Source organism: Camelus ferus, chromosome 6 (assembly GCF_009834535.1).
Source record: "Camelus ferus isolate YT-003-E chromosome 6, BCGSAC_Cfer_1.0, whole genome shotgun sequence".
In the NCBI taxonomy this organism is placed as follows: Eukaryota; Metazoa; Chordata; class Mammalia; order Artiodactyla; family Camelidae; genus Camelus; species Camelus ferus.
This window is the reverse complement of record NC_045701.1, coordinates 81,502,445-81,529,074: the sequence shown is the minus strand read 5'-3', so window position 1 is coordinate 81,529,074 and position 26,630 is coordinate 81,502,445. Positions and strand designations below refer to the sequence as shown.

The 26,630-nt window shown below is 37.6% G+C and overlaps 1 protein-coding gene across 9 annotated transcripts in view; it reads left to right on the top strand.

The window, feature by feature from the left end:
• The window catches only part of EFCAB11 (EF-hand calcium binding domain 11), a 134,586-nt gene that overhangs the window by 30,900 nt on the left and 77,056 nt on the right, over positions 1–26,630 (top strand). The window contains exon 6 of one of the 9 annotated variants that reach the window (XM_032482496.1): positions 5,197–5,290. The exons of the other annotated variants lie outside the window; for them this stretch is intronic. Within the exon in view, the coding sequence (XP_032338387.1) occupies positions 5,197–5,266 (70 nt within the window). The 3' untranslated portion in view covers positions 5,267–5,290. Of the gene's footprint in view, positions 1–5,196; positions 5,291–26,630 lie in introns of those variants that run through there. 9 annotated transcript variants of the gene reach the window in all.

Here is a 26,630-nt window from a genome sequence, read left to right as displayed (position 1 = left end):
TCTTAACCCAGGTCTTCTCATTGGTAAGGTTCCTGATAATCCATTCGTGATGGCAAATGGAAATCTCCTCTGCCTTGGAGATGGCATATCAAGGCTCTCATCCAAGGAGAGAAAGGGATAGTAGAAAATTCTTACTCTAGTTTCCCCTTTTGCAGAAATTTAACTGTGTATGCCGGAGACAGAATATTCATGAATATATGAGCGAATGAATGAATGAATGTAGATAAATGAGCAAAGGAATAGAATGAAGTTGATCAAAGTTTGCATGTTGAAACTGTGTGTGAAGTTGGGTAGAGCGGCTGCTGGTCCTTAATTTTATCTGGGCCTGTTGCAACTTGTCTTCTTTACTAGGCTGTCAGTTGCAGATTTGGAGTCGGAGGCTTTAAAAAGTATGAACTTGACTACACGTTTGTGTAGAGATTTCAACTTCTGTCATCATAAGGTTATTACAGTAGTTTTAAACTCAATCAGAAAACTTTTGCCAAGACTCTGCTAGCAGAGTCAGATTTAATTAGCTGGATGGAATCTTGTTTTCCTTTCTCTCTTGTACATTGTCCAGTAGAGAAGTTTCTGTTAGTGACCAGATTTGTTATAGTGCGGTGCCGCTCATTCTGCAGGTTGCATATGTGTCATGACGACAAGTGGCTGGATGTAATTTTCATAGACAACCTGTATCAACAAATTGGTTGTTTTGGGGGGGAAAATTGGGCTTAGTTCTTCAGGAATACTTATTTTCACAAATTGATTCATTGTACAGAAACCAGATTTGAACCCTTAGGTTTCAGTTGTGCTGTCTTGTACATGGGCACCCATTGCTAGGTGTGGTTTAATTGAACAGTAGAGAAAGATAAATGGCAGTATATATTCACATGTCCAATGGTACCATGCATCTCTGAGTTAGGAATCTTGATGGAAAAATCTCAAAATGTTTAAAATGTGAAATTACCCCTTCAATCATTTTTTTTCCAATTAACGTCTTATGTAGACACTGAAGACTAGCAGAGTTATTTAATACCGTTGAGTTTGCGCACTCTCTCTCTCTTCATTTCTAATTTTCATTGTAGTTCTTAGGCTTTGCTTTTTGAGTGTGAGCTTGTGGTAGACTAAATCAAATTAGCTTTAGTGGGTAGATTTAGTTTTCTCTGATGACTTACTAACCGAAATATACCTTCTCCTTAGGTGAAAAAGCCAAAGTGGATTTTTTTTTATTTGACTGACAAGGAAAGACATTTTAAATTTTATTTAGTGACTGAAATAAATTACTTTACTATAAATTAAATGTGAAATACACGTATGATCCTCTTTTAGTGAACAAAGCAGATGGAGAGCCACGCAAATTTGTAGTTGTTCTTTTTAGCCAGTTGGTGGTGCTAAAAACTCTAATAAGAAACTAATTGGAAGGCGAGACGGTTAACCTGGAGCCTTTCTTGATGTTATTTTTATTAATTTTTGGAAAATTAGTACCAGAAACATGTGCCCAAATTTCTGCAGCTTCTAAGCTTAGGAACCATACCGAATACCTCTGATGGACAGCAGAATACGTTTCTAGTAACCTTTGGTAAAGATGTCATTGGCTTCTGTAGGATTCACATATTGGAAATTGCCTGGTTGTGAACACCTGGCTCCTGCTGGCTGGGGTGTGTTGGCACAGTTTGCCTGGTTCTGTTTAGGTGCCTAATTCAGGTTTAAGAAATATGATTTTTATTACTACCACTATTTTGTACTATTAATGTGCTTTTTAGGGGCTAGGTTTGTTTGTTTAAGCCTTTATTTTTTAGCACCCACGTAGAACAATACTCTGTTGCTTGAATATGTCCTGAGATGCAGTCAGAAATGGCCAGAGACCTTGGAGTCAGGAACACAAAGGTCTGGATCTACCAGTCAGATCTAACCCAAGGTGTTACTTGTGCTATTCTTAAAATATACACACATATACACACATACACACATACACACCTTACACAGTTATACTGTTAAATTCTATACTGGCTAAAGTACCTCATTAATAGTGTTTTATGATTTTATCATCATATTGAAGCTTTCTTCTGACTTGTTTCAATCTTCCAAACATACAATATGCTATGGAAAACTTAATGAAACTATCAGAGTTTTTAAAAGTTAAAAAAAAATTTTTTTATAGATAATCCCAGAACTGATTTTTATAAGGTTATAAAGAATATTTAAATTTCAATAATCTTCCTGTTACTTAGGTAATTGTTTCTTCCTCACTGATATCAGTTCTTTATAGCTTAGTTTTCCCAACTTGTAAAATGGGAATAATAACATCACTGCAGAGTAGGTGTAAACATGAGACGACGTACCGAGTGTTTGTTAGGTGTTTTCCCTATATTTCTCTCCGTTGAGCTCAAGACTGTGACTCAGTTATTTTGAGCCCTCACGATACCCTCAGACTGAGCCATGGTCTTAAGACAGGAGGTCCTCGTTGTGTCTGCTAATGCCTCATGCTCTACGAATGAAAAGTTTCACAAGGATTTTGTAGACTTTCTAACTCACAAAAGAGATACTCCTAGAGTTGTATCTGGTTTTCAGGTGTTTGCCTGTCAATCCTGGAGATATTTATGTGTTCGTCTGAATCTGCCTAAACATTTAAGATTGGGGAAAAGAATACAAGATTTCCAAAAGGTGTAGCAAAGATGTAACTAACAGTTTGCTCATCCATCCATTTATTTGTTCCACAGACTCTTAGTGAGCATTACTCTTCCAGAGATAAACTCCGGGAAAGCCTCACCACATCTCTGTGAGCTGCAGACTTCAAATAGCAGGATGCTTGCCACTTGGCAGAAATTGATGGGCAGCCCTTATTAGGTGACAGGAAGATTATTGAAATTTAAATTTTTTTATAGTATTATAAAAATTAGGTCTAGGATTATCTATAATTTTTTTTAACATTTAAGACTCTGATGGTTTCACTAAATTTTCTACAGTTTATCCTGTGTTTGGAAGATTAAAACGAGTCAGAAGAAAGCTTCAATGTGATGGTAAAATTATAAAACACTATTAACAAGGTGCTTTAGCCAGTGTAGAATTTAAAAGTATGACTGTGTAAGGTCTATTTTTTAGGAATAGCACAACTAATAGCTTTGGTTAGATCTGATTGATTCAGCCCTTTGGGTTTTTGAGATTACAGAGTCTTGGAAGCAGATGGTGGCAGAGACTTCAGAAATCACATGCACCATCTCTCATAATGTAGCTGCGAAAATGGAGGCTAAATGAACTTAATGGCTTTTCCAAGGTTATATGGACCTGGATCAAGACTCAGATCTCCTGACTTCTAATTCAATGCCAAAGCATTATTTTTTCCATCCTAACTTCTACAAGATGAACCATTTGGGGGTGTAAATAAAAACGAGTATATGCTTGTTTACCTTCAGTAAACTTCCGTGCTAAACATGCAGTATCATTTCTGCCCAATTATCAGGATGAAAACTTGGAGCGGATAGGAGACAGTTAATTAAGGTGTTCCTCTGTACCTTTCAGAGCAGAGCTGGCGGAGGGCGCGCACACCAGGCACGTACCGTGCAGTTCTCAGCCAGAGCAAATGAGTGCCTGGAACCGAACCCTCCAGAAGCAAACAGGGTTTCCATGCACCCTCTGCCTTGCCTGCTTCTTGTTCCTTGCGAGATGAATGGCAGCCTATGCCGCAGGTGTATTAGTAATTTCTGAGTTTGTTCCCCGCTCAAAATGACCTCATTGTTTTGTGCTTCTTTTCCATAATTATACAGTAACAGGAAAATAAACCGGCTCTGTGTACAGCCCACAGCAGAAAGCTTGTGCTCTTTATGCAAGTTTGATTTATAGACGTGTACCGCAGAGCGGAGTGACTATGAAACATTCATCTTCCCATTGCTAGTTGCCATGGAAATCAAGTACACAGAGCAGTGTCATTCCAGTCCTGGTGATGCCTGCAGTAGTTTATTCCTTTGTTGTTCCCGTTTCTTAAGCAACTGCCTAGTATTCTTTCATCATTACAATTAATCATGCACACAAGTTTTTATCTTTCATCTCACGTAGAAAGTCCTGAAAATGTATGACAAAACTGGGGAGAATTTAGTCTTGTGGCTTTAAATACGCATTTGTGATTTTTCCCCCCTCAGTCCCATTGGAAAAATAGGTCATTTTTTTTAAAGCACACATTAATGTACAGAAATCTCAATAAAGACAGCAATATAGACATTTGAGGAAAAAGCATTGCTACACTAAGGAAATCTCAAGGAACTTCGGATTCGCAGGTTTCCCAGTGTTTGGAGCTAAATGTGTGTTTTGGGTAATGCCAACCAAAAAAACCCATATATTATCAACTCTCCTTTTGGTTTGTTTTGTTAGTTTCCTTGGGGGTTTGAGAACTCTGAGTACTTGCTGGATAGATATGGTAGATATTAAAGAGTAGGGAGCCTTTTTTCTTTAAAGACTTAAAGTTCAAAAAAAAATTTTTTACAGTATAATTAAAAGGAACTCTAGTCTTTGTCATTTAAGAAAAAAAAAAAAAAAAGAAACCACTCTACCCCGGTTTATCCTGGCAGAGTTCATAGTGCATACCATGCCCACGATTAGTAAGTGCTTGTTGATTATTCACCTACTGGGTTTTCTGGCCAAGTCTGTTGATTAAGAGAGCTTTTCCTGGGCTAACTTTGGATCTAAATCCATGCCCCCTTGCTCCTTGGCTGTGAGACCTTTGAAAAGTATCTTGGCTTACCTTGGTTGCCTTATCTGTGGAGTGAACAGCCCTAAAATTAAGATGCCAGTGGATTGTTGGGGGCTTAACAGGGATAAATCACACAAAGGGCCTAGTTCTGTGCCTGGTACAGAATAATTGCTCAGGGCAGGGGAAGGGGGAAATTGTGGTGGTGGTGGTGATGGTTATTACTGCGAGGATTACAGTGCTGCTCTTACAACAACTATGACTATTCCAGGTCAAAACAGAGTGGAGAGCTGAGCTCTAATTCAGGGAGTGATTGCAGCACCAAGCCCTAGCATGGGCTCTGTCCCCAGCATCCAAGGTCGCAGATAATTACCAATGCTTTGTTTGACTTGGGCTCCAGGGACTGGGTTCATCTCAACACTTTGGGTAAGATAAGAGGTGTTTACAATAGTCTTTTTATCTGCAAATTGAGAAGAGAAGGCTGCTACCCAGGTGTTGCAAATTTCTCATCTATGACATGGACTTCTTTCTTACAGCTGGCTGTGTATGCGGTGCTTGGGGAGGGAGTGGGCTGCCAGTTCGTGTCTTGCGAGGGGAAGGTCCTAGTGTTTGTCTACGAAGCCTGAAATAACGTCTGATCTGCTGCCTCTCCACCCCACGCTCCCCGTGTCACTCAGCAGCGGCTGCAGCCTCCCTTCTGCCTTTCTGGAATTGAAGTTTTCCGAATTGGTAGCGAAAGCATTCTTTGTTGAAATTCACTCTCCTTGGCAGTACTCCAGGGCACACGGCAGTGCCTATTTATTTGATTTAGCTTTTGTTTGGTTAGCCTTGTATTTTGTCTGTTTTGCTTTGTGCAGTTCTTTTCCCCCCCAAATTTTCAAGTTTAAATTCCTTGGACTTCATTTCTATTTATTTTACTAGCTGGCTTCATAGGGTTGCTAAAAGTTGTTTGCTTTAAGCCATCACAAAATGAATTGCCTTAGATTAATTTGTCTTTTTCCCCCTCAAGCCTGATCCTAGCATGTGAGCTAGGTGCACTTTTGTTAATGATTAAAACAAAATGGCCTTTATGGTTTCCCCTTTGCCACATGCAAATATTACACCACAGCGTGTCTTTATTTACCTCTTTGTTTTTTCCTGTCTGCTTGTTAGTAGGCTCATGTCAGTTCCAAAGAGACAGTAGTTTAACTTTTCTTCATGTTGCTTTCCCCCTTCCCTGTCATTCTTCCTGCTTCTCCCCATGTGATAAAAACTCTTGAGTCAGACCCTCCTGTCTTCCATGAGATCTCAGCCCTCGAAGGGACATGGGCACTCAAGAGACCCTGTATTTCTGTGACTACATTGGACACACTATGTATAGCTTTCAAATCAGTGACTAAAATTTAGACCCTCTGTACATGTTTGGTAATGTTTCCAAATCCTCCCTGAGCCCCTGCTTGGATGTGTGGTCCTCAACTCAAACTTAATGAGCAACGTTCACTCTTACCTTCTCTTTGCACCCCGAAAACTAGGTCAGGTGCCTCTGCCCTGCACTCTTCTGTCCTCAGGCTTATATCTTTATTTTGGAAACAAATATTTCTTAGCATCTACTATGCTGCAGATGTTGGGAATATATAAAGGTAAACAAGACAGACACTGCACTGCCCTCTAGGAGCTTACAGTCTAGTTGGGGAGACGGAGTTAGAATCTGAGATGGCTAATCCTGAAAGACGACTGCAAAGCACTGTGGGAATATACAGGAAGGATGCTGAATGCAGGTTGGGGAAGGGGCACTGAGGCTGACTTCAGAGGAAGTGATGGCTGATGGGAGACCTGAAGGATGGAAATAGCCAGGCAAAGAGAGAGAAAACATGTTCTAGGCAGAGCCCATCTGCAGAGCTCAGGGGTAAAGCCTGGCCCTTTAAATAACCAAAAGTTGTTAGGTACAGGTAGTCTGCTGTTGAATATACTTCTTTTTGTTTGCCTGGAAGGGTGGGGCCAGGAGGATAAATGCAGAGTGATGAGACTGGAGAGGTGAGCCGAAGCCAGATCACTAATGGCCTTGTGAGTTGCTGAGAAGTTTGAACTTGATCCTGAGGACAGTGGAAAGCCACTGAAATGTTTTAAGTAGGGTAGCAACGTGATCAGATTCGTGGTTTACTTGGTGTCTCCTATTGCAGTGTGAAGGGTAGATTAAAATGTGACAAGAGTAACCTCTGTCTGGGTTGATCCCAGCATCCCCCATCCCAGACTAATTTCCTTAACCCCGCAGTGTGTGTCCAGCTCAACACGTCCAGCTTCTTGCATTTTCTTCATGAGCACAAAGGCTTGTCCCAAATTCTAAGTCCTCTCTTCTGGCTTCCTGTCTTGAAGGCCAGGACTCCACCTTCTCCCAAGCTCTTACTCTAAAATGAATGTGTCATCTGGAATATCCGCTGGATCCCCCATTCTGCCACTGCCCAGAGAGTCCTACCAACCTGGATCCCCCAGGATTTGGGGATCTAGCCTGAGTTCCTTTGACTCCTTGAGTTCATTGCAGTCCACACAATTGGCACGTCCAGTCCAGCCCAGCCTGACCAGACTTAACCTGACCTGACCCTGTAGAATTCTTCTGGCTCTTTTCCCCACCAGCAGTTGAATATTCCAGATATTCCACCCGAATCCCCTTTCCACTCTCATATAGGACAATAAATGAGTGAGATGGATTAAAATAAGATGAGTTGAACTAGCTGATAAACTTTAGGAAAGTTACTTAACTCCTCTGTGCCTCAGTTTCCTTATCTGTAAATAATAGATATTAAGAGAACCTACATCATAGATTTGTTTGAAGGATTAAATGAGTGGTTGCATATAAAACACTGTGCTTGTCCCATAGTAGGCACTCACTGTTTATTCATGTTTGTATAAAGCTGTCTAGATGATCCTAGAGAAGGAAGCAGGAGAACAGAAAAGAATTTTGACTTCAGGGATAATTGGTATGAATCTTGAAAGGGCCACTCCTTTTCACCTTGGGCAATCGAGAGATGACAGTCATTCTACACCCTGCCCAGTGCAGGTAGTGACCAACCTGGCTTCATTTCACATCTGAGCTTTTATTCTGGGTTGATTTTGTTCCAGAAATTCTTGTTTTCATGAAATTAAATGAGCTTTGCATTTCAAAAATTACACTTTATTCCAGAAGACAGTCATGATGTCATGCCTACACTTTGCAGTGTGGGCCTCCTTGATAGTGATAAGAATAGCTACCAGCTGATAAGGCAGAAGACAAGTCTCCCTGCATATTGGCTTATTCCACAGATACTTACTGAGTGCCACGTGCAAGGCACAGAGAAGCGTAGTTTCAGGGCCACAGGAGTAAGTCAGACGGGGCAGTCCTTAACAGCATGACTATAAGGGAAAGTAGAAAATGGTACCTACTGTAGAAGAAGAAAGAAGCCAGAGGATTTAATTCCAGACATAGTAATCCAGGAACTTAGCAACTGAGTTAGGATTTGAAGAATCCCTGGAAGGAAAGGCATCCAGGAGAGAGATGGACCAAGAGTGGATGGAGGAGAGTGGGAGATGGAGCAGGAAAGGTGGGTAAGCAGACCTGAGGGTGTGAGCAAATAGCCAAGACACACCGAGTGCTTGCTGTGGGCCAAGCCCCATTCTAAATGCTTTGCTTGACTTAACTCTGATCCTCACAACACTCCTAGGAGGTGGCTACTATTATCAGTACCCCCCCTTCCATTTTACAGATGAGGAAACTGAGGCACAGAGCGGCTAACTTGTTTGAAGATCACATTAACTAATAGAAGTTAGCTGTGACCCAGACAGTCTGACTCCAGACTGGAAACACAAGCAAGCACACCCGTCACGCAAGGAGGAATCTTTGCCTTTCCTTCCCTTTTACATCTCTACCCACGTGCCCCCTTGAAAGGGATTTTGAGCCTCTTTATTAATCAGATCGACTACAATTTATAGATTTTGAAGGAATCATTTTATTTAAGGGCCTTTCCAGTTCAATTTCAATAGAATAAAGATCTGGACAGCATATAAATTTTCACAGTTAAAAATAGAGCTATATAATCCATGGCTATAACCCTTTTCATGGACCTAAGGCTATGGATATATGGAAACACTAGCTGAATTGTACACCCTTTTTATAAAATTCCCTGATTTCTGACAATTTGGTCATAAAATCTTTTGATAAAAAATATCAAAAACCTCATACTGCAATACCATAAAATGTGACTGTGTTAATGGCCAAAATATATATATAAAATAAATAAATATATATATCTGTATTTTAGAGTATTGTGAACTGTTTAAACATCATAATGGGAAACATTTATGGCTTAAATAATTGAAGTCCACATTTCTCAGAATCCATCACTCATGTCAACCTTTTGTTAGACCTTCAAACAAATCACAAAATTGACCAGCTTGAGTTTCTCCATAACTCTTTCTTCTCCATTGTGGGTTGGTGGGATGTGCACAAGGCTTATTGGTTAGTTGTTCAGGCTCAAGTCTCATGTTATATAAGCCTGTTAACCTCCCTGGTCCTCAGTTTCCTCTCCTAAAGGACTTTAAGCTTTAAATACCTTGATTCTCTGTTTCCCTACCTTTTGTTTACTTACTCTTTAAAGAAAATTATGATTAATAGCACAGTGAGTGAATGGCCAGAAGTGGAAAAGCAAATAATTTGGTCATCATTTTCATCATCAGTTTGATCAATCACCATCATCAATTTCATTCAGCATTATTTAACGTGTTTATTAAGCACCTACTATGCACATGATAGATATTTGTGTTTCACAGCCCAGTATTGCTAATAATTACAATGTTAAATTCCCAGATTTACTTGGAATTTACCTGTTCTCCATTTCCCCACGGCTAATGTTCCCTTCATGACTACATTATTACTATAGAATTTTAAACTCTTTAATCTTATTTTCTTCTATCCGAAACAAACAAAGCAAAGCAGAAAACTTTCATTTCAATGAGATCCTTAGTCTGTTGCAAATTATTATTAAATCATGTACAAGATTTTTCTTTCAATTTTTTCAATGTAATAAGGCCCCATGTAAACCTACTGCTTCTTAGGGAAAACCATCACCATCAAATGTTCACATCTAATCCAGCTGGATCAGCTGACATCCTAGGTTTAATGGTTTGCAGTGATGAATTTGTCATAGAATTAGAGCCTTCTCCAGGTTGTAAATGCTGTGGCAAATTTATACGGTCTGCAGTTAGAGTATTTTAACTTATCTCAGTTGTATTGGGGAGAAGAACACCCTGATAAAAGGTGTATCACATATTCTTGTGACAAAAAAAGAGTTGTTGGAAGTTTGTCAAATATAAACTGAATAATGATGATGGCCAAAATATCTGTCATTTTTCAAGTGCTTTAGTGAGTGCTGGGCATTGCCATTATTCCATTCAGTCCTCACAGTAACCTGATGAGTTGTATACTATTCTTATTCGTATTTTGTAGATGAGAAAACCTAGCTTAGAGAAGTTAAATAATATTCCCAAAGTCTCATAGTTAATACGTAGCTGAAAATGTTTCAAGTTGCTTGTTGTCACCTTCAGTTCATCATATTTAAAGTGAAAGTCGTTAGCCTTGTCCTCAAGTCAGCTCTTTTTTCTATTTCTGTCAGTGATACCAAGATTTTCTCAGATTCATTTTTGCAGTCATTGATTTTTCCTTTTCTGTCCTTGCTCTAAATCCATTCAATCACCAAGTCCCTTTGCTTGCTCAGTGTCTTTCTGCTGTCAGCCCTCTTCCCATCACCCTAGTCCAGGGGTCCAGGCCTCACATCTAAGTGTAGAGGCTAAAGGTCAAACTTTTTTTTTTAATTGAAGTATAGTTGGTTTACAGTATTATATCAGTTCCAGGTATACAACACAGCAATTCAATTTTTTTGCAGATTATGCACCATTATGAGTTATTACTAGATAATTGCTGTAACTCTCTGTGCTTTACTGTATATCCTTGTGGCTTACCTATTTTATACATAGTAGTTTGTATCTGTTAATCCCATACTCCTAATGTACCCTTGCCTGCTTCTGCCTTTCCTATGGTAATCAAAGTTTGTTTTCTATATCTGTGATCCTGTTTCTGTTTTGCATATGTATTCAATTGTATTATTTTTAGATTCCACATGTAAGTAATAATTGTACAGTATTTGTCTTTCTCTTCCTGACTTATTTTACTAAGCGTAATATTCTCTAGATCCATCCATGTTTCTGCAATGGCAGAATTTCATTCTTTTTTGTGACTGAGTAATATTTCATTGTGTATATATATGACATATCTTCTTTATCCATTCATCTGTTGATGGACACTTAGGTTGCCTCCATGTCTTGGCTATTGTGAATAGCTGTGAACCACTGGGGTGCATGTATCTTTTCGAATTAGTGTTTTTATTTTTTCTGCATATATACCCAAGAGTGGAATTGCAGTTCATATGGTAATTCTACTTTTAGTTTTTTGAGGAACCTGCATACTGTTTTCTATAGTGGCTGTGCCAAATTACATTCCCACAACCAGCGTTTCCCTTTTCTCCACATCTTCTCCAGCATTTGTAAGGTCAAACCCGGTAGTCAAGGCTGGCTACCCTCTGGCTCCTCTCCTCTTTTGTGCTCACTTCCGTCTTGATAAACTAGTTACCTAAACACACCATGCTCTTTTTCCACGTGGCCCCCTTTGTGCCCAGTGGCTCCTTTCTGGGATGTCCCCTCCCTGGCCCCCTGCTCTGTGAGTCCTGCTCCTCCCTCAGGGTCAGGTCGGGTGCCCTCCTCTGTCACACATTCTGACCAGTCCACTCCTCAGTGAGCATCCCCTCTTCCCAGCACTTGGGATGGTACTTTCTATACCATCTCATTTTGCTCTAAGCTCATGCCATCTGCCTTGTATTGCTCCTCCTGTGTGTGATCTGTCTCTCAGTGGTGCTGAGGGGCAGAGACTAGACCCCTCGTGAACTTCTGGAACATTGCTGTATACCCCAAAGTGCAGGTCTCTGTCCCAAGTACGTGCATGGGGATAGGAATTTTTAAGGTCTCTATAACAAATCTCTCACACTGAACTCAGTGAGTTGAGAGATCTCCCAATAATCCACTACGACCTTATTATTCAGAGACCCACTTCACTGGAGAAGGACCACACGCATTCACCAATTGTGTCGTGGGTTTGCAGAGATGGCCACAACCCCTCCCTCTCACCTCATTGCTGCGGGCTTCTGCAAAGCAGCGTGGCTCTCCTGTTGTCAAGAGGTGGCATTTATTTCTCTCTCTCTCTCTTTCTCTGAATTTGAGCTGACCTTGTAACTTACTTTGACCAAAGAACATAGCAAAAAGCAGCAAATCATCAGACTCGAGGGTGATCTTGAGAACCCCTCCACCCTATAAAGCATCCCATCAGAAACCATGCCTTTTGCCTCACTAGCCCCTGAGTTTTTGTCCTACTGCATGCAAATGGGAGATGTGGTTTGAGATGCTTCTTTAACCATAGTCTTACTGCATTTTGAAGTTCTACACTTCTGTAGAAATGGTCTTAAAAGCAGATAATAAATTGTGATTATTCCATGCCCTAATACCATAGTTCTGTCTTGTCTCTTCTAATTTCCTGGACATAATCCTGGGGTTTCCCCTCCCCTTCTCCCCTACCCATTATATGGAAACAAGCTCTGTATTTGCCAAATAGCAGAACAGCTTTTCTTTGACAGTGTGTATTTCACTTCTGTGCCACTGCTGTATCCCGGTAACATTTTCTTTCATGGAAATGGCCATCGCTGCCAGGAGTATATGACTTTTTTTTCCCCCCAAGTGCATGATGTTTTAAAAATGAACCTTCATTTCAGACAGAATGATCTTTGGTTTTATAAAAGTGGAATATTTTTTATGGTTCTGCGGCTGTTCATCATTTTAAAACCTATTAGTTGTAACAGGTCAGCTTGAAAAATGAGGAGTTTTAAATTTAACTTGGAATACCTCACGATAGTTAGATTCTGAAACGGCGCCAGTAAAATTGTGTTTGAATGACTCCTGAATTTATTTTTTTTAAGGGATAGCCTTCTCCTTTAAATGTGTGTTCAGTAAAACACAGTTATTCTAATTCTAGTAGACGTGTAAGACAGCCGGATTCATGCATAACACAGGGGCATCGCTCGTGGGCTTTTACTCCCAGTGATTGACCTAATGTATTGTGTCTCGTTTTTCTGGCTGAGAGAAGGAATCACACTTTATAAGCATTTTATTCAGTCGTGTATGTTCATGCTGTGTTTCGCCTCTTTCTGTCTCTCAGGCTACAAGAACACCTGTACCATATTGAGATAGCGCCTATCATTGCTAGAAAAGTACAAGGTAATTTGGATAGAAAATAATGTAATAGCTCTAGTGACAGAATAAAATTAAATTAGTGCCTACTGTAAAAATAGTGGAAGGATTTATTTTTAGGTTTTAATGGATCCAGATCAGTGTGATTAAAATATGTAAATTAAATAATAGCATTCACGACAGTGGCGTTTGCAGTGGGATCGGCTCTCTAATATTCATCCTAAGTACTCTGTTTTCTTCTCCCCTCCCCCATTTTAAGTAAACCCAATATGCAAGATTTTGAATTTGATAAAATAGGGAATGCATTTGTTACATTCTTCGAAGCCTTGAAATTGAGGAATTTTAAATTGAGCAGGCATGTATTCATTAATCCATTCATTAAATGGTTACTGAGCACCTACTGTGTGCCTAGTATCTTTCTGGGTTCATAAGCAAAGCAAACAAGCTCCCTGGTCTCAAGGAGTTCACAGTTAGTTGTAAGAAGGCAGACAATAAGAGCATAAACAAACAAGTTAATTTCAGGTGGGGATAAGGTACTGCAGGGAAAGAAAAACAGAACAAAGGAAAGAATGACTGACTCGGGGGTAGTTTTAGATAAGGGAGGCCAGGGAGGGTGACGTTGGAATAAGACCTAACTGGTGAAAAGCTGATTGCCATCTGGGAGGAGAGCCACCCAGAAAGAGGAAAAGCAGTTAAAAAGGCTCTCAGGTGGGGATAAACTTGGCATGGGTGAGAAACTAGAAGAAAGCCAGAATGGCTGGATTGCAATGAGTGAGAGCCAGGGAGATCTGAGGTGAAATTTGAAAGGTAGATAAGGCAAGAAGATGTCTGATTCATGGATGCTGCCCCATATTATATTGTATTATTTTATTCTATATACTGTATCACACTGTCTCAGCATATTGTGTAAGTATTATACAATTATTATTGTTAATCATTATTAATTATCACTTATGGTTTGTCGACTGAAATAAAATGCACAACCTAAAAGTTGAGTTATGTTTTATTCGGTGGACTTCCTAAGGATTCGAGCGCAGGACACAGCCTCTCAGATTGCTCTAAGAGACTGTTCCATCCAGGCAAGGCAGAGGCCAGGATATATAGGAGTTTTTTTTATAACCAAGACCAGGTAGTCCGAACATCAAAAGATTACTGTTAATTAAAGAAAACCAGACACCTCAAGTTAAGGAATTCAGCGCTTTTCTATGTATGGGAAGGTACAAAGGTCTGGGCTCACTGAAATCATTCCTTTGATCTGCACTTAGCTCTCTAGGGCCAATGTCCTCTGCTTTCCCATCCTGAGTTCCCTCAGGGTGCACCGTTGAGGGTGGCTGCAGAGGCTGGCTGCCTGCTTGTCCACCTCCTCTCACTGTCAGGGGGTGGTGGCAGTGGCTGATGACCTGATGGCCACAGCATCCTTTGTTTACCAATATGGCAGGCAGTGCTTTTCATTCAGTTTCTATACCTTGTCAACAGGGAGATAAAGGGTTAAAGAAAGCCATTAGAGTCCTCAAGACAGGTAGGCTTCCTGAGCATTCCCAGTCTGCAGTCTTGCTTGGGGGTTGTAGAATCCTTTCCTGAATCCTCACCATCTTCTCCTGTTTCTTTTTAATTATCATTTAAATTCAGTTCAGCAGATATTTTCTGAGTCCATTTGGGCACAAGAAACTGATGAGTCTATTGAGCAGTTAAAGACGGATACAGCAGAAAATGTGATAGACTTTCGCTGGAAAGCAATTTTACTGGATTGTGTCTATTGTTTCAAACAGTGGTCAGCTACCTTTTCTAACATCTAATTTATCCCTAGGTTACAAATTGTAAACCGTGTGTAAGGACCGGACATCTAGTCTAAATGCCAGTGATTTGTGGTATTAACATAGTCTTCATTTGTTCCTCTCCTTTGGAGACACAAGACAAGAAAAAATGGTTTTGAGGGTTGCATGTGCATCAGGCCAAAAAGAGTTTATCATTTGAATACCTCCTCTTCTGGAGGAAAGAAGTTGTTCAAAATTAACAATTTAATAAAATATATTAAAGTTTAAAAAATATCTATTCTTTTCAATGAAGCAACATAGATTTGTAAACTCTGTTCTATTATTATGGTGATGATTCAGTGTCGGATTTAGCCTAGGGAGTCAGGAAATAATACAGATTATCTCCTTTCTCTGCATCTTCAGACCATATGTAGTCATAATATACTGACTTAAAATTTCCACTGAATTAAACTTCCTAGTGATTTATAAGACATCAAGATGCATTACTAAGAACAGTTGTTGAATCTTCCTTCAGAGATCATTAATAAAAAGATTTTGTTATTATTTTCTTTTAAGTCAATAGTTCGGGTTTCATTCTGACAAAAGTAAATTCTAGAAGCCTTCAAATGATTTGAATGGCTAGGAATTCCACTCCTTGGATGCTTGTCTTGCTTTATCCTTTCTAACTCTCCCTGATTCTGTGGTTTAATATATTTTCCTCCTGTTTAGAGTAAAGCTGTAGAAGCCAGCACTACGTTTAGTATCCATCTCTAGGCGCAGGCAATCCCTCTTCCCACTGGCTTGGTTCCAGGGGGTCTGGAAAAGAGCTGGCAAGGCCTGGCTAACAGGGCAGGACACTTTAGGCAGCTCTCAGAGCTTCTGCAGCTCTGCTCCTTACCCTCTTGTAGATGTGCCTGTGGCACGTAAGAGTGTGTGTGTGTATATATGAAATATTTGAGGCAGAAAAAAAATCCATCTATGTCCCGCCCAGATTAAGAAATAAAACATTCCATTCCAAACATGGCTGAGAAGCCCCCTGGGTAACCCTGCCTGGTTTCACTTCCCTTCCTCTCCCCAAGAGATCATCACTATCCTGAATTTTTTAAATCATTTATATGTGTCTTTATATTTTATGATATAGATTTATTTATTTTAAATAATACATAGTATTGTTTTGTTTGTCTTTCAAGCTTACTACATAAATGCAAATTGCTTTTTTTCTTACTATATTTTAAAGACTCTGCCACACTAACACGTGTATCTTTCATTTATTTTCTCTGCTGTATAGTATTCTGTTAGGGTTGGAGAGGGCACAATAACTATCACCCTCTTTTGCCACCTAGAATAAATTAAGAGATAGAGGCAAGTGTTAGAGATATCAGCTTTATTTGTGAGGTAGCTCTCTTGGGGGAATGGGCTTGCTAGAAGCAGCCAGAAGTAAATAGGTTTATCCTTCTAATCACAGGCCGTGTAGTTAGCCTGGGACTCCCCACATGAGGTCTGCCCCACGGCATTATGGAGCAGAGCAGTGTTTATGCCCACCCCTCGCAATCAGGTGGCTCTTTTAGAGAAAAAGAGGAGGGGGCACCAATTGAATGTCACTTTTTAGGAGGACTGAGTGAGGAGGTGGAGAGAGGCTGGGAATGTTACTCCAAAAGAGGTTCCTCTCCATGGAAATAAAAACAGCAAGAAAGGTTTCCCCAGAACATTTTTTTCTTTTATATAAGCATCCCATAGTTTATATATCCATTCTCCTGTTGACAGACTCATTTGTCATCATCACAGATGTGCTACGGTGGATATTCTCACAAGTGTCTCCTCGTCCACATGTGGGAGAGATTCTGTAGAGCACACATACAGAGGAGTGGATTGGCAGGGTCTTAGCCACGCATGTCTGCAACCTGACTTGCTCCCTAAGTGGTCTTTCACATTCTGTCTTGTCAGTGCATCAGAATTCCTTTCTATCCTCATCCTCCTCAACACTTGTCATCAAACTCTTTGGTTTTGCCAAGCTGATGGGTGTGAAATGGCATCTTACTGTGATTTTAATTTCCCTGATTACTAGTAAAGTTCAGCCTCATGTCTGCTAGCCATTTGGGTTTCCTGTTCTGTCAATTGCCTATTTATATTATTGGCCCACATATAAATAGTTGTCTTTTTTATATTAATCTACAGGGGCTCTTTATATATTCACAGTACTAATCTTTTCTCATTTATGAGTCACAAAAAATTTTCACCTGTTTGTGGAGTGTCATTTTTTTTTAATAGGATATATTTTGATAAATATCTGGGATATATATTTTCCTAGAGGTTTTAGAGGAAACTTGAAAATAGAGAAAGTATAGGGCTTTCTCTTTTATAGGTGTTGACATGTTCAAAGTCTAAAATTATGCAGAGAATCTAAGTAGTATCACTTGAGCATACTAAAAGGGTCTTGTGACTTTCCATCCAGAATTGAGTGTTTATTATTACCCAGCTTTAAAAATACATGCATACATACATAAATATACATGTATAAACACACACCCTGTATATTTCCCTAATGTTTAATTTCCTTATTTTAAAACTATATTAAAAAGATGTTAAATGTATATAGTCTTTTGTGACTTGTTTTTTTCTCTCAATAATATATTTCTAATATTTATCCCTGTTTTGTGTGTAGTTCTAATACATTCATTTGAAATGTGTATAACATTCTTTTGCATGAATTTACCGTAATTTATCTATTCTCCTGTTGATGAGCATTTAGTTCTTCCCCACCAATTCTGTTTGTTTGTTCTTGCTGTTACTAATAATATTGTACAGTCTTGTATCATAACTCCTGGTGGCTATGTGGAAGTGTTTCTCTTAGGTATGTACCTAGATGATAAGGTATGCAAAAGTTGACTTAATGCCAAAATATCATAACACCAAATGATATTTCCAAATCATTTGTGTTTCTCGCATTATCAGTTTGTGAGAGAATCTGTTAACCTGCATCTACTCCCACACTTGATACTGTCAGACTTCTTCATCTTTTCCACTGGGGTGGGTATAATATCTCATTGTGAACTTGATTTGTATTCCCTGATTTACAACAACTCATCTGTCATGTCACTTCATATTTATTGTGTATCTGTATCTTGTCTATCTGTATATTGTAGATCTGTCCATGGTTCTTACCCATTCTTTTTTCTTCTGCACTTTCTGTTGATTTGAACATATTATTTATATATATATTTTTTAATTCTTGTTTTTTATTGAAGTGTAGTTGATTTACAATGTTAGTTTCAGGTCTACAGCAAAGTGATTCAGTTATACGTAGATATCTATATTTTTTCAGATTCTTTTCAATTACAGCTAATAACAAGAAATTGAATATAGTTCCCTGAGCTATACAGGAGGTCTTTGTTGTTAATCTATTTTATATTTAGTAAAGTGTATCTGTATATGTTCTTGATGCAAATATTTCATTGGTTAACAAATGTCTGTGGCTTGTCTTTTCACTTTCTTCAAGTATCTTTTGAAATAGAAGTAAAATTTAGTTTGATTGAATTTATGCATTTTTTTTTTTGTGGTAGAGTGATTATGTCTTATTTAAGAAACCCCTCCTTATCTCAAGGTTAAAGAAATATCTGTATTTTCTTCATAATTTTTTTAAAGTTTTGCTCTTGAAAATTAAGTCCTTAATTCTTCTAGAGTTGATTTTTGAGTATGGCATAGTATGTGGGGACCTAATTTCACTGTTTTTCCATGTGGATAACCAATGTTTTCAGCTCTTTTTACTGATCGTACCCACTTTCCTCTATAACCCTGCCATGTTGCCCTTACTTATGAATTTTATATTCTGTTCCTTTGGTCACTTAACCACACTGTCCTCATAAAATGTTACTATCTGTAGGGTGAGTCACCTACTTTACTTTTGTTCTTAAACGTTGTATTGATTATACCCAGCTTTTTGCTTTTCCATATACATTCTAGAACTGTCTTGTTGAGAGTCAAGAGCCCTGTTCACATTTTAATTAACATTGTAATGAATCTACAGATCAATTTTCTGGAGAATTGACATGTTAACGCTACTGTCTTTCTATCCATGAACATGGTATATTTTCCATTTAATTAAGTATTCATTAAAGCCTTTCAGAAAAATTTTATAGTTTTCTACACCATAATACTACCACTATCATCACTATAATCATATTGGTTTTCACTTAATAAAGCATTCTAAGGGTTTCCTGTGTTCCAGGCCTCCTTCTGTTACTTTGTATTCAGTCTTCCCAACAACCTTATGAAGTAGTCCTAGTAATACATGATATTTCATACAGGAAACTGAGGCACATAGAGGTTAATTGAATTGCCCAAGATCCCACAGCTAGTAAATGGCAGAAATAGGATTCCAAAACAAGGTGCCTGGATATAGTTTGTGCTTTTAATCACTACTCTATATTGCAAATAGGTTTTTCTCTTTTTGTGTTGGATTTATTCCTACATATTTTATAGTTTTTTTATTAAGATATAATTGACATATAATTTTGTGTAAGTTTAAAGTATATAGTATGTTGATATGATACATTTATATTTTTGCAATATGATCCACTCCTGTAGTGTTAGCTAACAACTCTATCAGGTCACATAATGATTGTTTCTTTTTTTTATGGTGAGAACAATTAAGATTTAGTCTCTTAGCAATTTTCAAGTTAATAATAAAATACTTTATAGTTTTGTAGCTGTTAAAATGGTAGCTTTTGAAAATTGTTTTTTAAATTACTTGTAGAAAAAATTAAATAGAAATGTAATTGATTTTTATATATTGATCTTATGTCTAGCAACCTTATTAAATTTACCTGTAGATTTTTAAAGGTATTTCTAGGAAAATTATGATGTCAGTGTAAAAGAGTAACATTTTCTTTCTTCCTTTTCAATCCTGTCTTTAATTTCTTTTTCTGGACTTATTACACTGGCTAGAACTTCTAGTGGGGATGCTGTCTTGTTCCCAGACTCAGGGAGAAAGAAGGACTTCAACATTTTATCACTTATTTCAATTGTATTTATAGATGTTTTATAATTAGATCCTGTGTCAGATTAAAGAAGTTTCTTCCTAGTCTATCAAGAATAAGCATTAAATTTTATTACATACTTTTTCTGTATCAAGGTAATGATTTTTTTCTTTAATCTATTAATATGCTGAATGACATATTTTAGTATAAACACAATTTGGTCATGCTATTATCTTTTTTATACATGGATTCAGTTTGCTAATATTTTGCTTAAGATATTTGTGTATGTGTGTGTACTGTCAGTACAGGACCATGTTAAAACAAGTTCACAGGTTGAAATTTCTGTACCCACTCAAGATATGCTTAGATCCAAGGTACCAGCCTACATGAGGGCAGACAGCAGCCATAACCTTTCAGAGATGGCTTAACTTTGTTTTCTTTTCTTTTTATTTTTCTTTTACTTCTTCTCTCAAGACTACTTTCATGTTATCTTTGGGTATCAGCTTAATGTGAGGAAGTTATCCTATGAGATGATCCATATTGGGCAAGCCCTGGATCTTCTCCCATGAAGCCATCAAACCAAAGCTCAAATGCAGCTATGGACCAATACCCTCAGGGCAAACGTAGCTTTGGCATGCTGACTTCCCGCCAAACTCTTTGGATTTGGGCTGCCTCGAGAATATGGCTTGCCCCCACTATCTTTTTAACTCACGGTCTTTAAGGTAGTTTTGTTTTAGTATCTTATTTACCATTTTTGGTTTTTTTTCAGTGGAGGAATTCATCTGACTATCCAAAAACAGAAATTCACATGAATTATTAAGTACTTTTTCTGTAAATTCTCTTTTCCAAATACTTACTTATTAGACAGGACATTCGGTTTATTAAGTTTGGACAGAACATTGGATTTATTAAGTTTTGGGAAGGACTAACCACTTATTTGTAAGATACATAGAAAATATATAAAATTAGTGATGCATTTCTATAATTGAGTGATTCTGGCACTTTAGTTTTGCTGTATCTTTTATTGCTATTTGAAGGATGTGCCCAAGTATTTCTGACCATTTATTTTTCTTGCCTTGAATATCACTTAGAAAGGTGTAACAGCTAAATATTTTCATGTGACATAAAAGCATTTTATCAGGAAATAGTGATATAATTTAATGAACATGTTACTGAATCTCAACTTTTTTATTTCATCATTTACTTATGAAAAGAAACAATACAGTGTTTTCTATTTTCATCAAGGTATTATACCTAAAAATCACTTTTCTTGAATTTGACTTTCGGATTTATTAAAATGTATTTTTTACTATACTCAAACTTAATATAAAATAATTGATGATAGTAATCTATGGCTGAGTATGTTGATGCGTCCCCAAGACCACCACCAATTTTGATTATTTGCTGGAAGGACTCAGCATACAAATGTACTTTGGGCTACAATTTGTTACAGTGAAAGGATACAAAGCAAAATTAGCAAAGAGAAAAGCACATGGGGCTTAGTCCAGGGGAAACCAGGTGCAAGCTTCCAAGGGTCCTCTCTCAGTGAAGTCACACAGGACGTGCTTAATTCCTCCAACAAGTTGTGATATCATGTGTGGAATGTTGCCAACCAGGGAAGCTCGTTAGAGACTCAGTGCCCAGGATTTTTATTGTGGGATGATCACATAGGCCGTCTCTGCCTGGCATGTACCAAAATTCCAGACTCCCAGAAGGAAAGCAGGTGTTCAACATAAACTATATTGTTGCACAAACAGTTTTTGGCACAGTGACCCACTCGTATGAGTTAATGCTGGTGGGAAGCGTCCAGAAATCCAGGTTCCCAGATGCCAGCCAAGGGCCATCCTTATAAGCAAGATGGCAATCACACCTGATATGTTAACTTGTTTCTGCACATGGAGCTGTGGCTAAGGTTTTTTTAAGCATTTACTATGTGGCAAGCTCTGTTATTTATTCATTTATTCATTTCACCCTCACAACAACTTCATAGATGAGAAACAGAGAGGTTAAGAAACTTGTCCAGGGTTGCACAACTAGTAACTAGTAAATCCGAATTCAAATCCAGGCTTCAGAATCCATGACTTACCAAACACTTTATTGATTTTTTAAAACTATGTTCATCTTGTTCCACCTCATGGATAAGATGTTTCATATGTTTCCATACAACTGTGATTAAAAATTGTCTTCATATAACTTCTTTTAATCTTCAGTGTTGTTTCATGATTCTTAATTTTCAGGTTTGGAAATTGATTCTAATCATCACATGCAAACTTTTCCTGATCCCATTGGCTTTTCTCAGCCTTTGTGTTTCTGAATTAGAGGCTCTGAGTTGGTTTTTTTCTTTTTTCCCCATCTTCCTACAGAAGACTTCTCTGGTCCTTGGTCACTAATTTTAGTTTCACTATTCTGTCTATGCTTCCTTTTGGTATCTTCAGAGATGTAGCAATTATAACTGCAAGCAGAGAAGGTATCACTGCACTGTGGTATAATGAGGAAAGACAGCAGCATTTTCTGTTTTGCTTCCTTCCATGTAATTCTCATTGTGTGAACCATATTGTCTACCTCCGTGTATTAGGCGGTGACGTAGGGAATGGCTTTTAAAGGCCCCTAGATGGCCATCTGGGATATAACTAATAACTAATACAGCTGATTGAGTGTGCCTAAGTCTACTTTAGATTATTTTTTTCTGATTGAAATGAAGAACTCCACTATTCGCTATATCCATTCCCAAGAAAATACATTATAGCTTCGAGAAAAGTTTGAGTGTTAACACATGTGCTGAAATATGATACAGATGTTTAATGTCTTACTGTAATATTAGTTTACTGTTCATAGTCACCTGCTTTTTTGATCCCTGCCTGAGCGTGCTTGCTTTATTCCATAACACCTGTTCCCAAGAATATATTTACAGTCTGTTGTCTTTTCTAAATGGTTAGCACATATGTTACACAAAAGTTGATTTTTACTGGTGTCATTCAGTAAATACCTTGACGATTCCTTGTTACTTTATTTTCAGTATTATTTTATTTCAGTGTAATACCAAAGAACCTTTTTTACTGAAATACCAGGTAAAAAGTCAAGGTGGAGAACGGAGATGTGATACTTTAAGTGCTCATGGATATGAAACAAGTTATTTCTAGTTTTAACTTTTTAAAAGGAATTGTAAAACTTTTAAACTACTACGTGATAATAAATGTCCTTGTATTTCCATAGGCTTGGAAAGCTTCCGTTTCTTTTGCTATGCTTATGGGGTCCCCTGGGTCTGGTTGTTACCTTTGCTACCTTCTATTCTGGGTCTTTGCCCTACGGTTCCCTGTTTAAACGCTGCATCATCAGAGAGGCCTTCTGTATCCAAAGTGGCTTCACGCTATCACTCTTCCCCTCAACAGTGAATCTCTACCTCCCAGTTTTACGTCATTCATGGCATTTACCAGTCTCCAAGACAGTCTTTTTACTTCGTTTACTTATTGTCTGTTTCTTACACTTGACTATAAAACTTCACGAGAGCAGTGATGTATGTGTCTGTTCTGTCTTGGTTACCTCTGGACGTTCAAGTTAGCACAAAGCACGTGGTTATTTAGTTCTTGTTGAATGAATCAGCAAATTAATTTATTAAAGACTGCAGATAATTAAGTTTTTTATCTTAGATATGATATTTGGTCTATATCAATTCAAACGTGTCAGATTTCCATTGGGTTTCTTAGAATTTGAGGAGGAGTTCCAGACTGACCTTGGCTTTAGGCTCCAGTAATTAGCTAACTAAAAAATTAATAATGTGTATATGTATTCTCTAGGCTTGATCAAGTATTCTGATCCTTTGGACCCTGAAGATTCTGTATGTGCTATAAATCATTACATCTGCAGTAAATCAGGACTCCTGACAAATTTCAGGATACCAAATACATAGTTTCATTGTTTTGTGTCCACTGGAAATATTCTAAATCCAGAACAGTACAGATAGTAATATAACACTTGCATTTTAGTTACTTAGCTTTCTTTAGTTTTAAATTTTGTCATATTTGCTTCAGATTTTTTAAAAAATCAAATATTACCCAAAAAGTTGAAAACCCGTGTGTATCCTTCCCTAATTCCTCACCCTTTCTCTCTAGAGAGAACCATGTGATCAATATTTTGGTAGTTATCAATCTTGTGCATGTTTTAATACTACTGCATAGATATTTATTCATTAACGGTATGTTATCCTGCTTTGCATGTTTTCAAATGTTTTATACATGGTATCATATTGTATGTAATCATGACCTTGATTTTTTACACTCATTAGGTTTTTGAGATCCATCCATAAAGATACATGGAGCTCTTGTAGTTCATTTATTATCACTGGAACGTAAAATCTCATTGAAAGGTAATTCTACATTTTATTTGTCCATTCACCTGTGGATGGACATTTAGGCTGCTTTCAGTTACTCACTATCACTATTTCAATTAATGCTGCAGCAGGTTTTCTTGTATCTTTCCATCTGTACACATTTGCAAGAATTTCTCTAGGGCAGTGTCTTACAATCTTTTTCACCTTATTGCATTCAAAGACAATGAGATTATTTATAAAGCACATTTAGGTAAACAGACAAGTTGCTTTTGGCTGAAGGCAAACAGCCTGCCTGCCCAAGAGACTTTGGGGCACAATATCTTGGCACACATGCAAACCATCTGTGACAGAGTTTTGGGAAGCTGTGTTCTAGAACTATTTCCCTAAGAGGATTCTTAAAAGCTATGCTTTTCTTTGTGTATTTATAGGTTGATGGCTATAACTTTTCAAAGTTTAATGGTTGCAAAGTATATAATTTCCAGTGTGTTGTACACATTGACATTTAAAAAGAAAACTGTTATGTCATTCTTAAATGTATCCAGTGGAACCTACATACTACAGTGACTTGACACTCATCATTTTTCTTTCAAAAATGTGTGAACAACAAGCATTTAAAATTATGTGAATGGTTCTTTACCAGTTTGAAATTTTACATCCTTTCCTTTTGAACTCATATTTTTATTTTTCTTCCCTAAGTTTTATCCTAATGTAATATTTTTTCACCTTTTTGGTTTTCATTGTCAATATTTTAAAATCAGGTTTATCGAGGTATAACTTACAGATTGTAGAATTCTCTAATAGGTGTATTATAGTTATACGAGTTTTGACAAATATATACAGTTGTGTAACCAGCACTACAATCAACATACAAAATACTCCTGTCCTTTCAGTTCCCTCCCTCTACTCCCAGTCTCTGGCACCACTGTTTTGTTTTTTTAAACCCCTATATTACTGCCTTTTCCAGTCATGTAAATGGAATCATACACTTTGTAATCTTTTCTGTTGGGCTCCTTTCCCTTCACATAATGCATCTGAAATTCATCCATGCCGACGCACATATCAAGGGTTAATTCCGTTTAAATGCTGAGTTGCATTCTGTTGTATAGGTGTACCATAGTTTGTTTATCTATGGACCTTGGGTTGTTTCCAGTTTGGAGTGATTATGAATAATACCACTATATAAACATTAGTGTTCAGGCTTTTGTTTGGATATTTGTCCTCATTTCTTTTGAGTTAATATGTGTGATTTCTGAGTCACATGGTAGATGTACGTTTTAATTTTATAAAGAAACAGGCAAACTACTTTCTGCAGTGGCTGTACCGTTTTGCATTCCCACTAGCAGAACATGAGACTGCCAGTTGCTGTACATTGTTACTAGCACTAGGTATTGTTAATTTTTTGTTTTGTTTTAGTTTTTAGCCATTTCTAACAGGGGTATAGTAGTATTTCATTGTACTTTTAATTCATACTTCCCTAATGACTAATGACTTAAACAGTTGGGGTTTTTATCCTTGTTTGCCATCCATATCTCTTGTAATGAAGTGTATGTTCAAATCTTTTGCCCATATTTCTATTCATTTTTTAAAATTACTGAGTTGTAAGAGATTGCTGTGTATTCCAGATACAACCCCCAGTCTGTGACTTTCATTTTCCATTTTTTTACATTTTCTTTCCTTATTTTGATGAAGTCCAATTTATCAATTTATCAAAAGCTTTAGCCTTTTTTTTGGCTTTTTCTTAGAAATCTTTGCCTAATGCAAGTATGATAGTTAATTTTATGTGTGAACCTGACTAGGCCATGGTATCTAGTTTTTCATCAAACACGAGTCTACATGTTGCTGTGAAGATGTTTTTAGGATGTGATTAACATTTAAATCAGTAGACTTTGAGTAAAGCAGATGACTCTCCCTAATGTGGGTGGGCCTCATCTAATTAGTTAAAGGACATAAGAAAAAGACTGAGATTCCCTGAGGAGGAAGGAATTCTGCCTCTGGACTACCTTTAGACTTGAGAGACTATAACAGCAACTCCTCTCTGGACTCTGTTATTTAGCATGGATCTATTTGCCCTTGTGCCAGTACCACATTCTCTTACTTGTGGCTTTGTAGTATCTTAATATCTAGAAGTATAAGTTCTCGAACTTTGTAACTTCTTCAGAATTGTATTGACTGCCCTTAACTCAGTGCATTTCCTTATAAATTTTCAAGCTCTCATTCTTAAGTGCTATGGTCTACTGCCCCAGAAGTGTTATTAGTTTTCATTTAAATGAAATAGCTGAGATAACCAAGCTGACTGACCCTAACGCCTGTCCTCTTAACAGCTACACTCACTGCCTCTCTGTAAGCCATAGAGTTTATAGACATGTTTTTAATCATTTGTTTTCTTTTAAGTAATTAACATTTTCCGCATTTTATTACTTAGTCTCCACTATTATTTTTCAACTTAACTATAAACCACCTTCAAAAGAAAAAAATGGAAGCAACTCCTCAGTGTAGGATCAATTTGAAATGTGGTAAGAATCTTTGACTATGATGTCAATTAATTTGAGTGCTTTCATCTGACTCTGCAGTCCAGTATTCAAGGGATCATACAAATAAATACTAAGAACGGTATG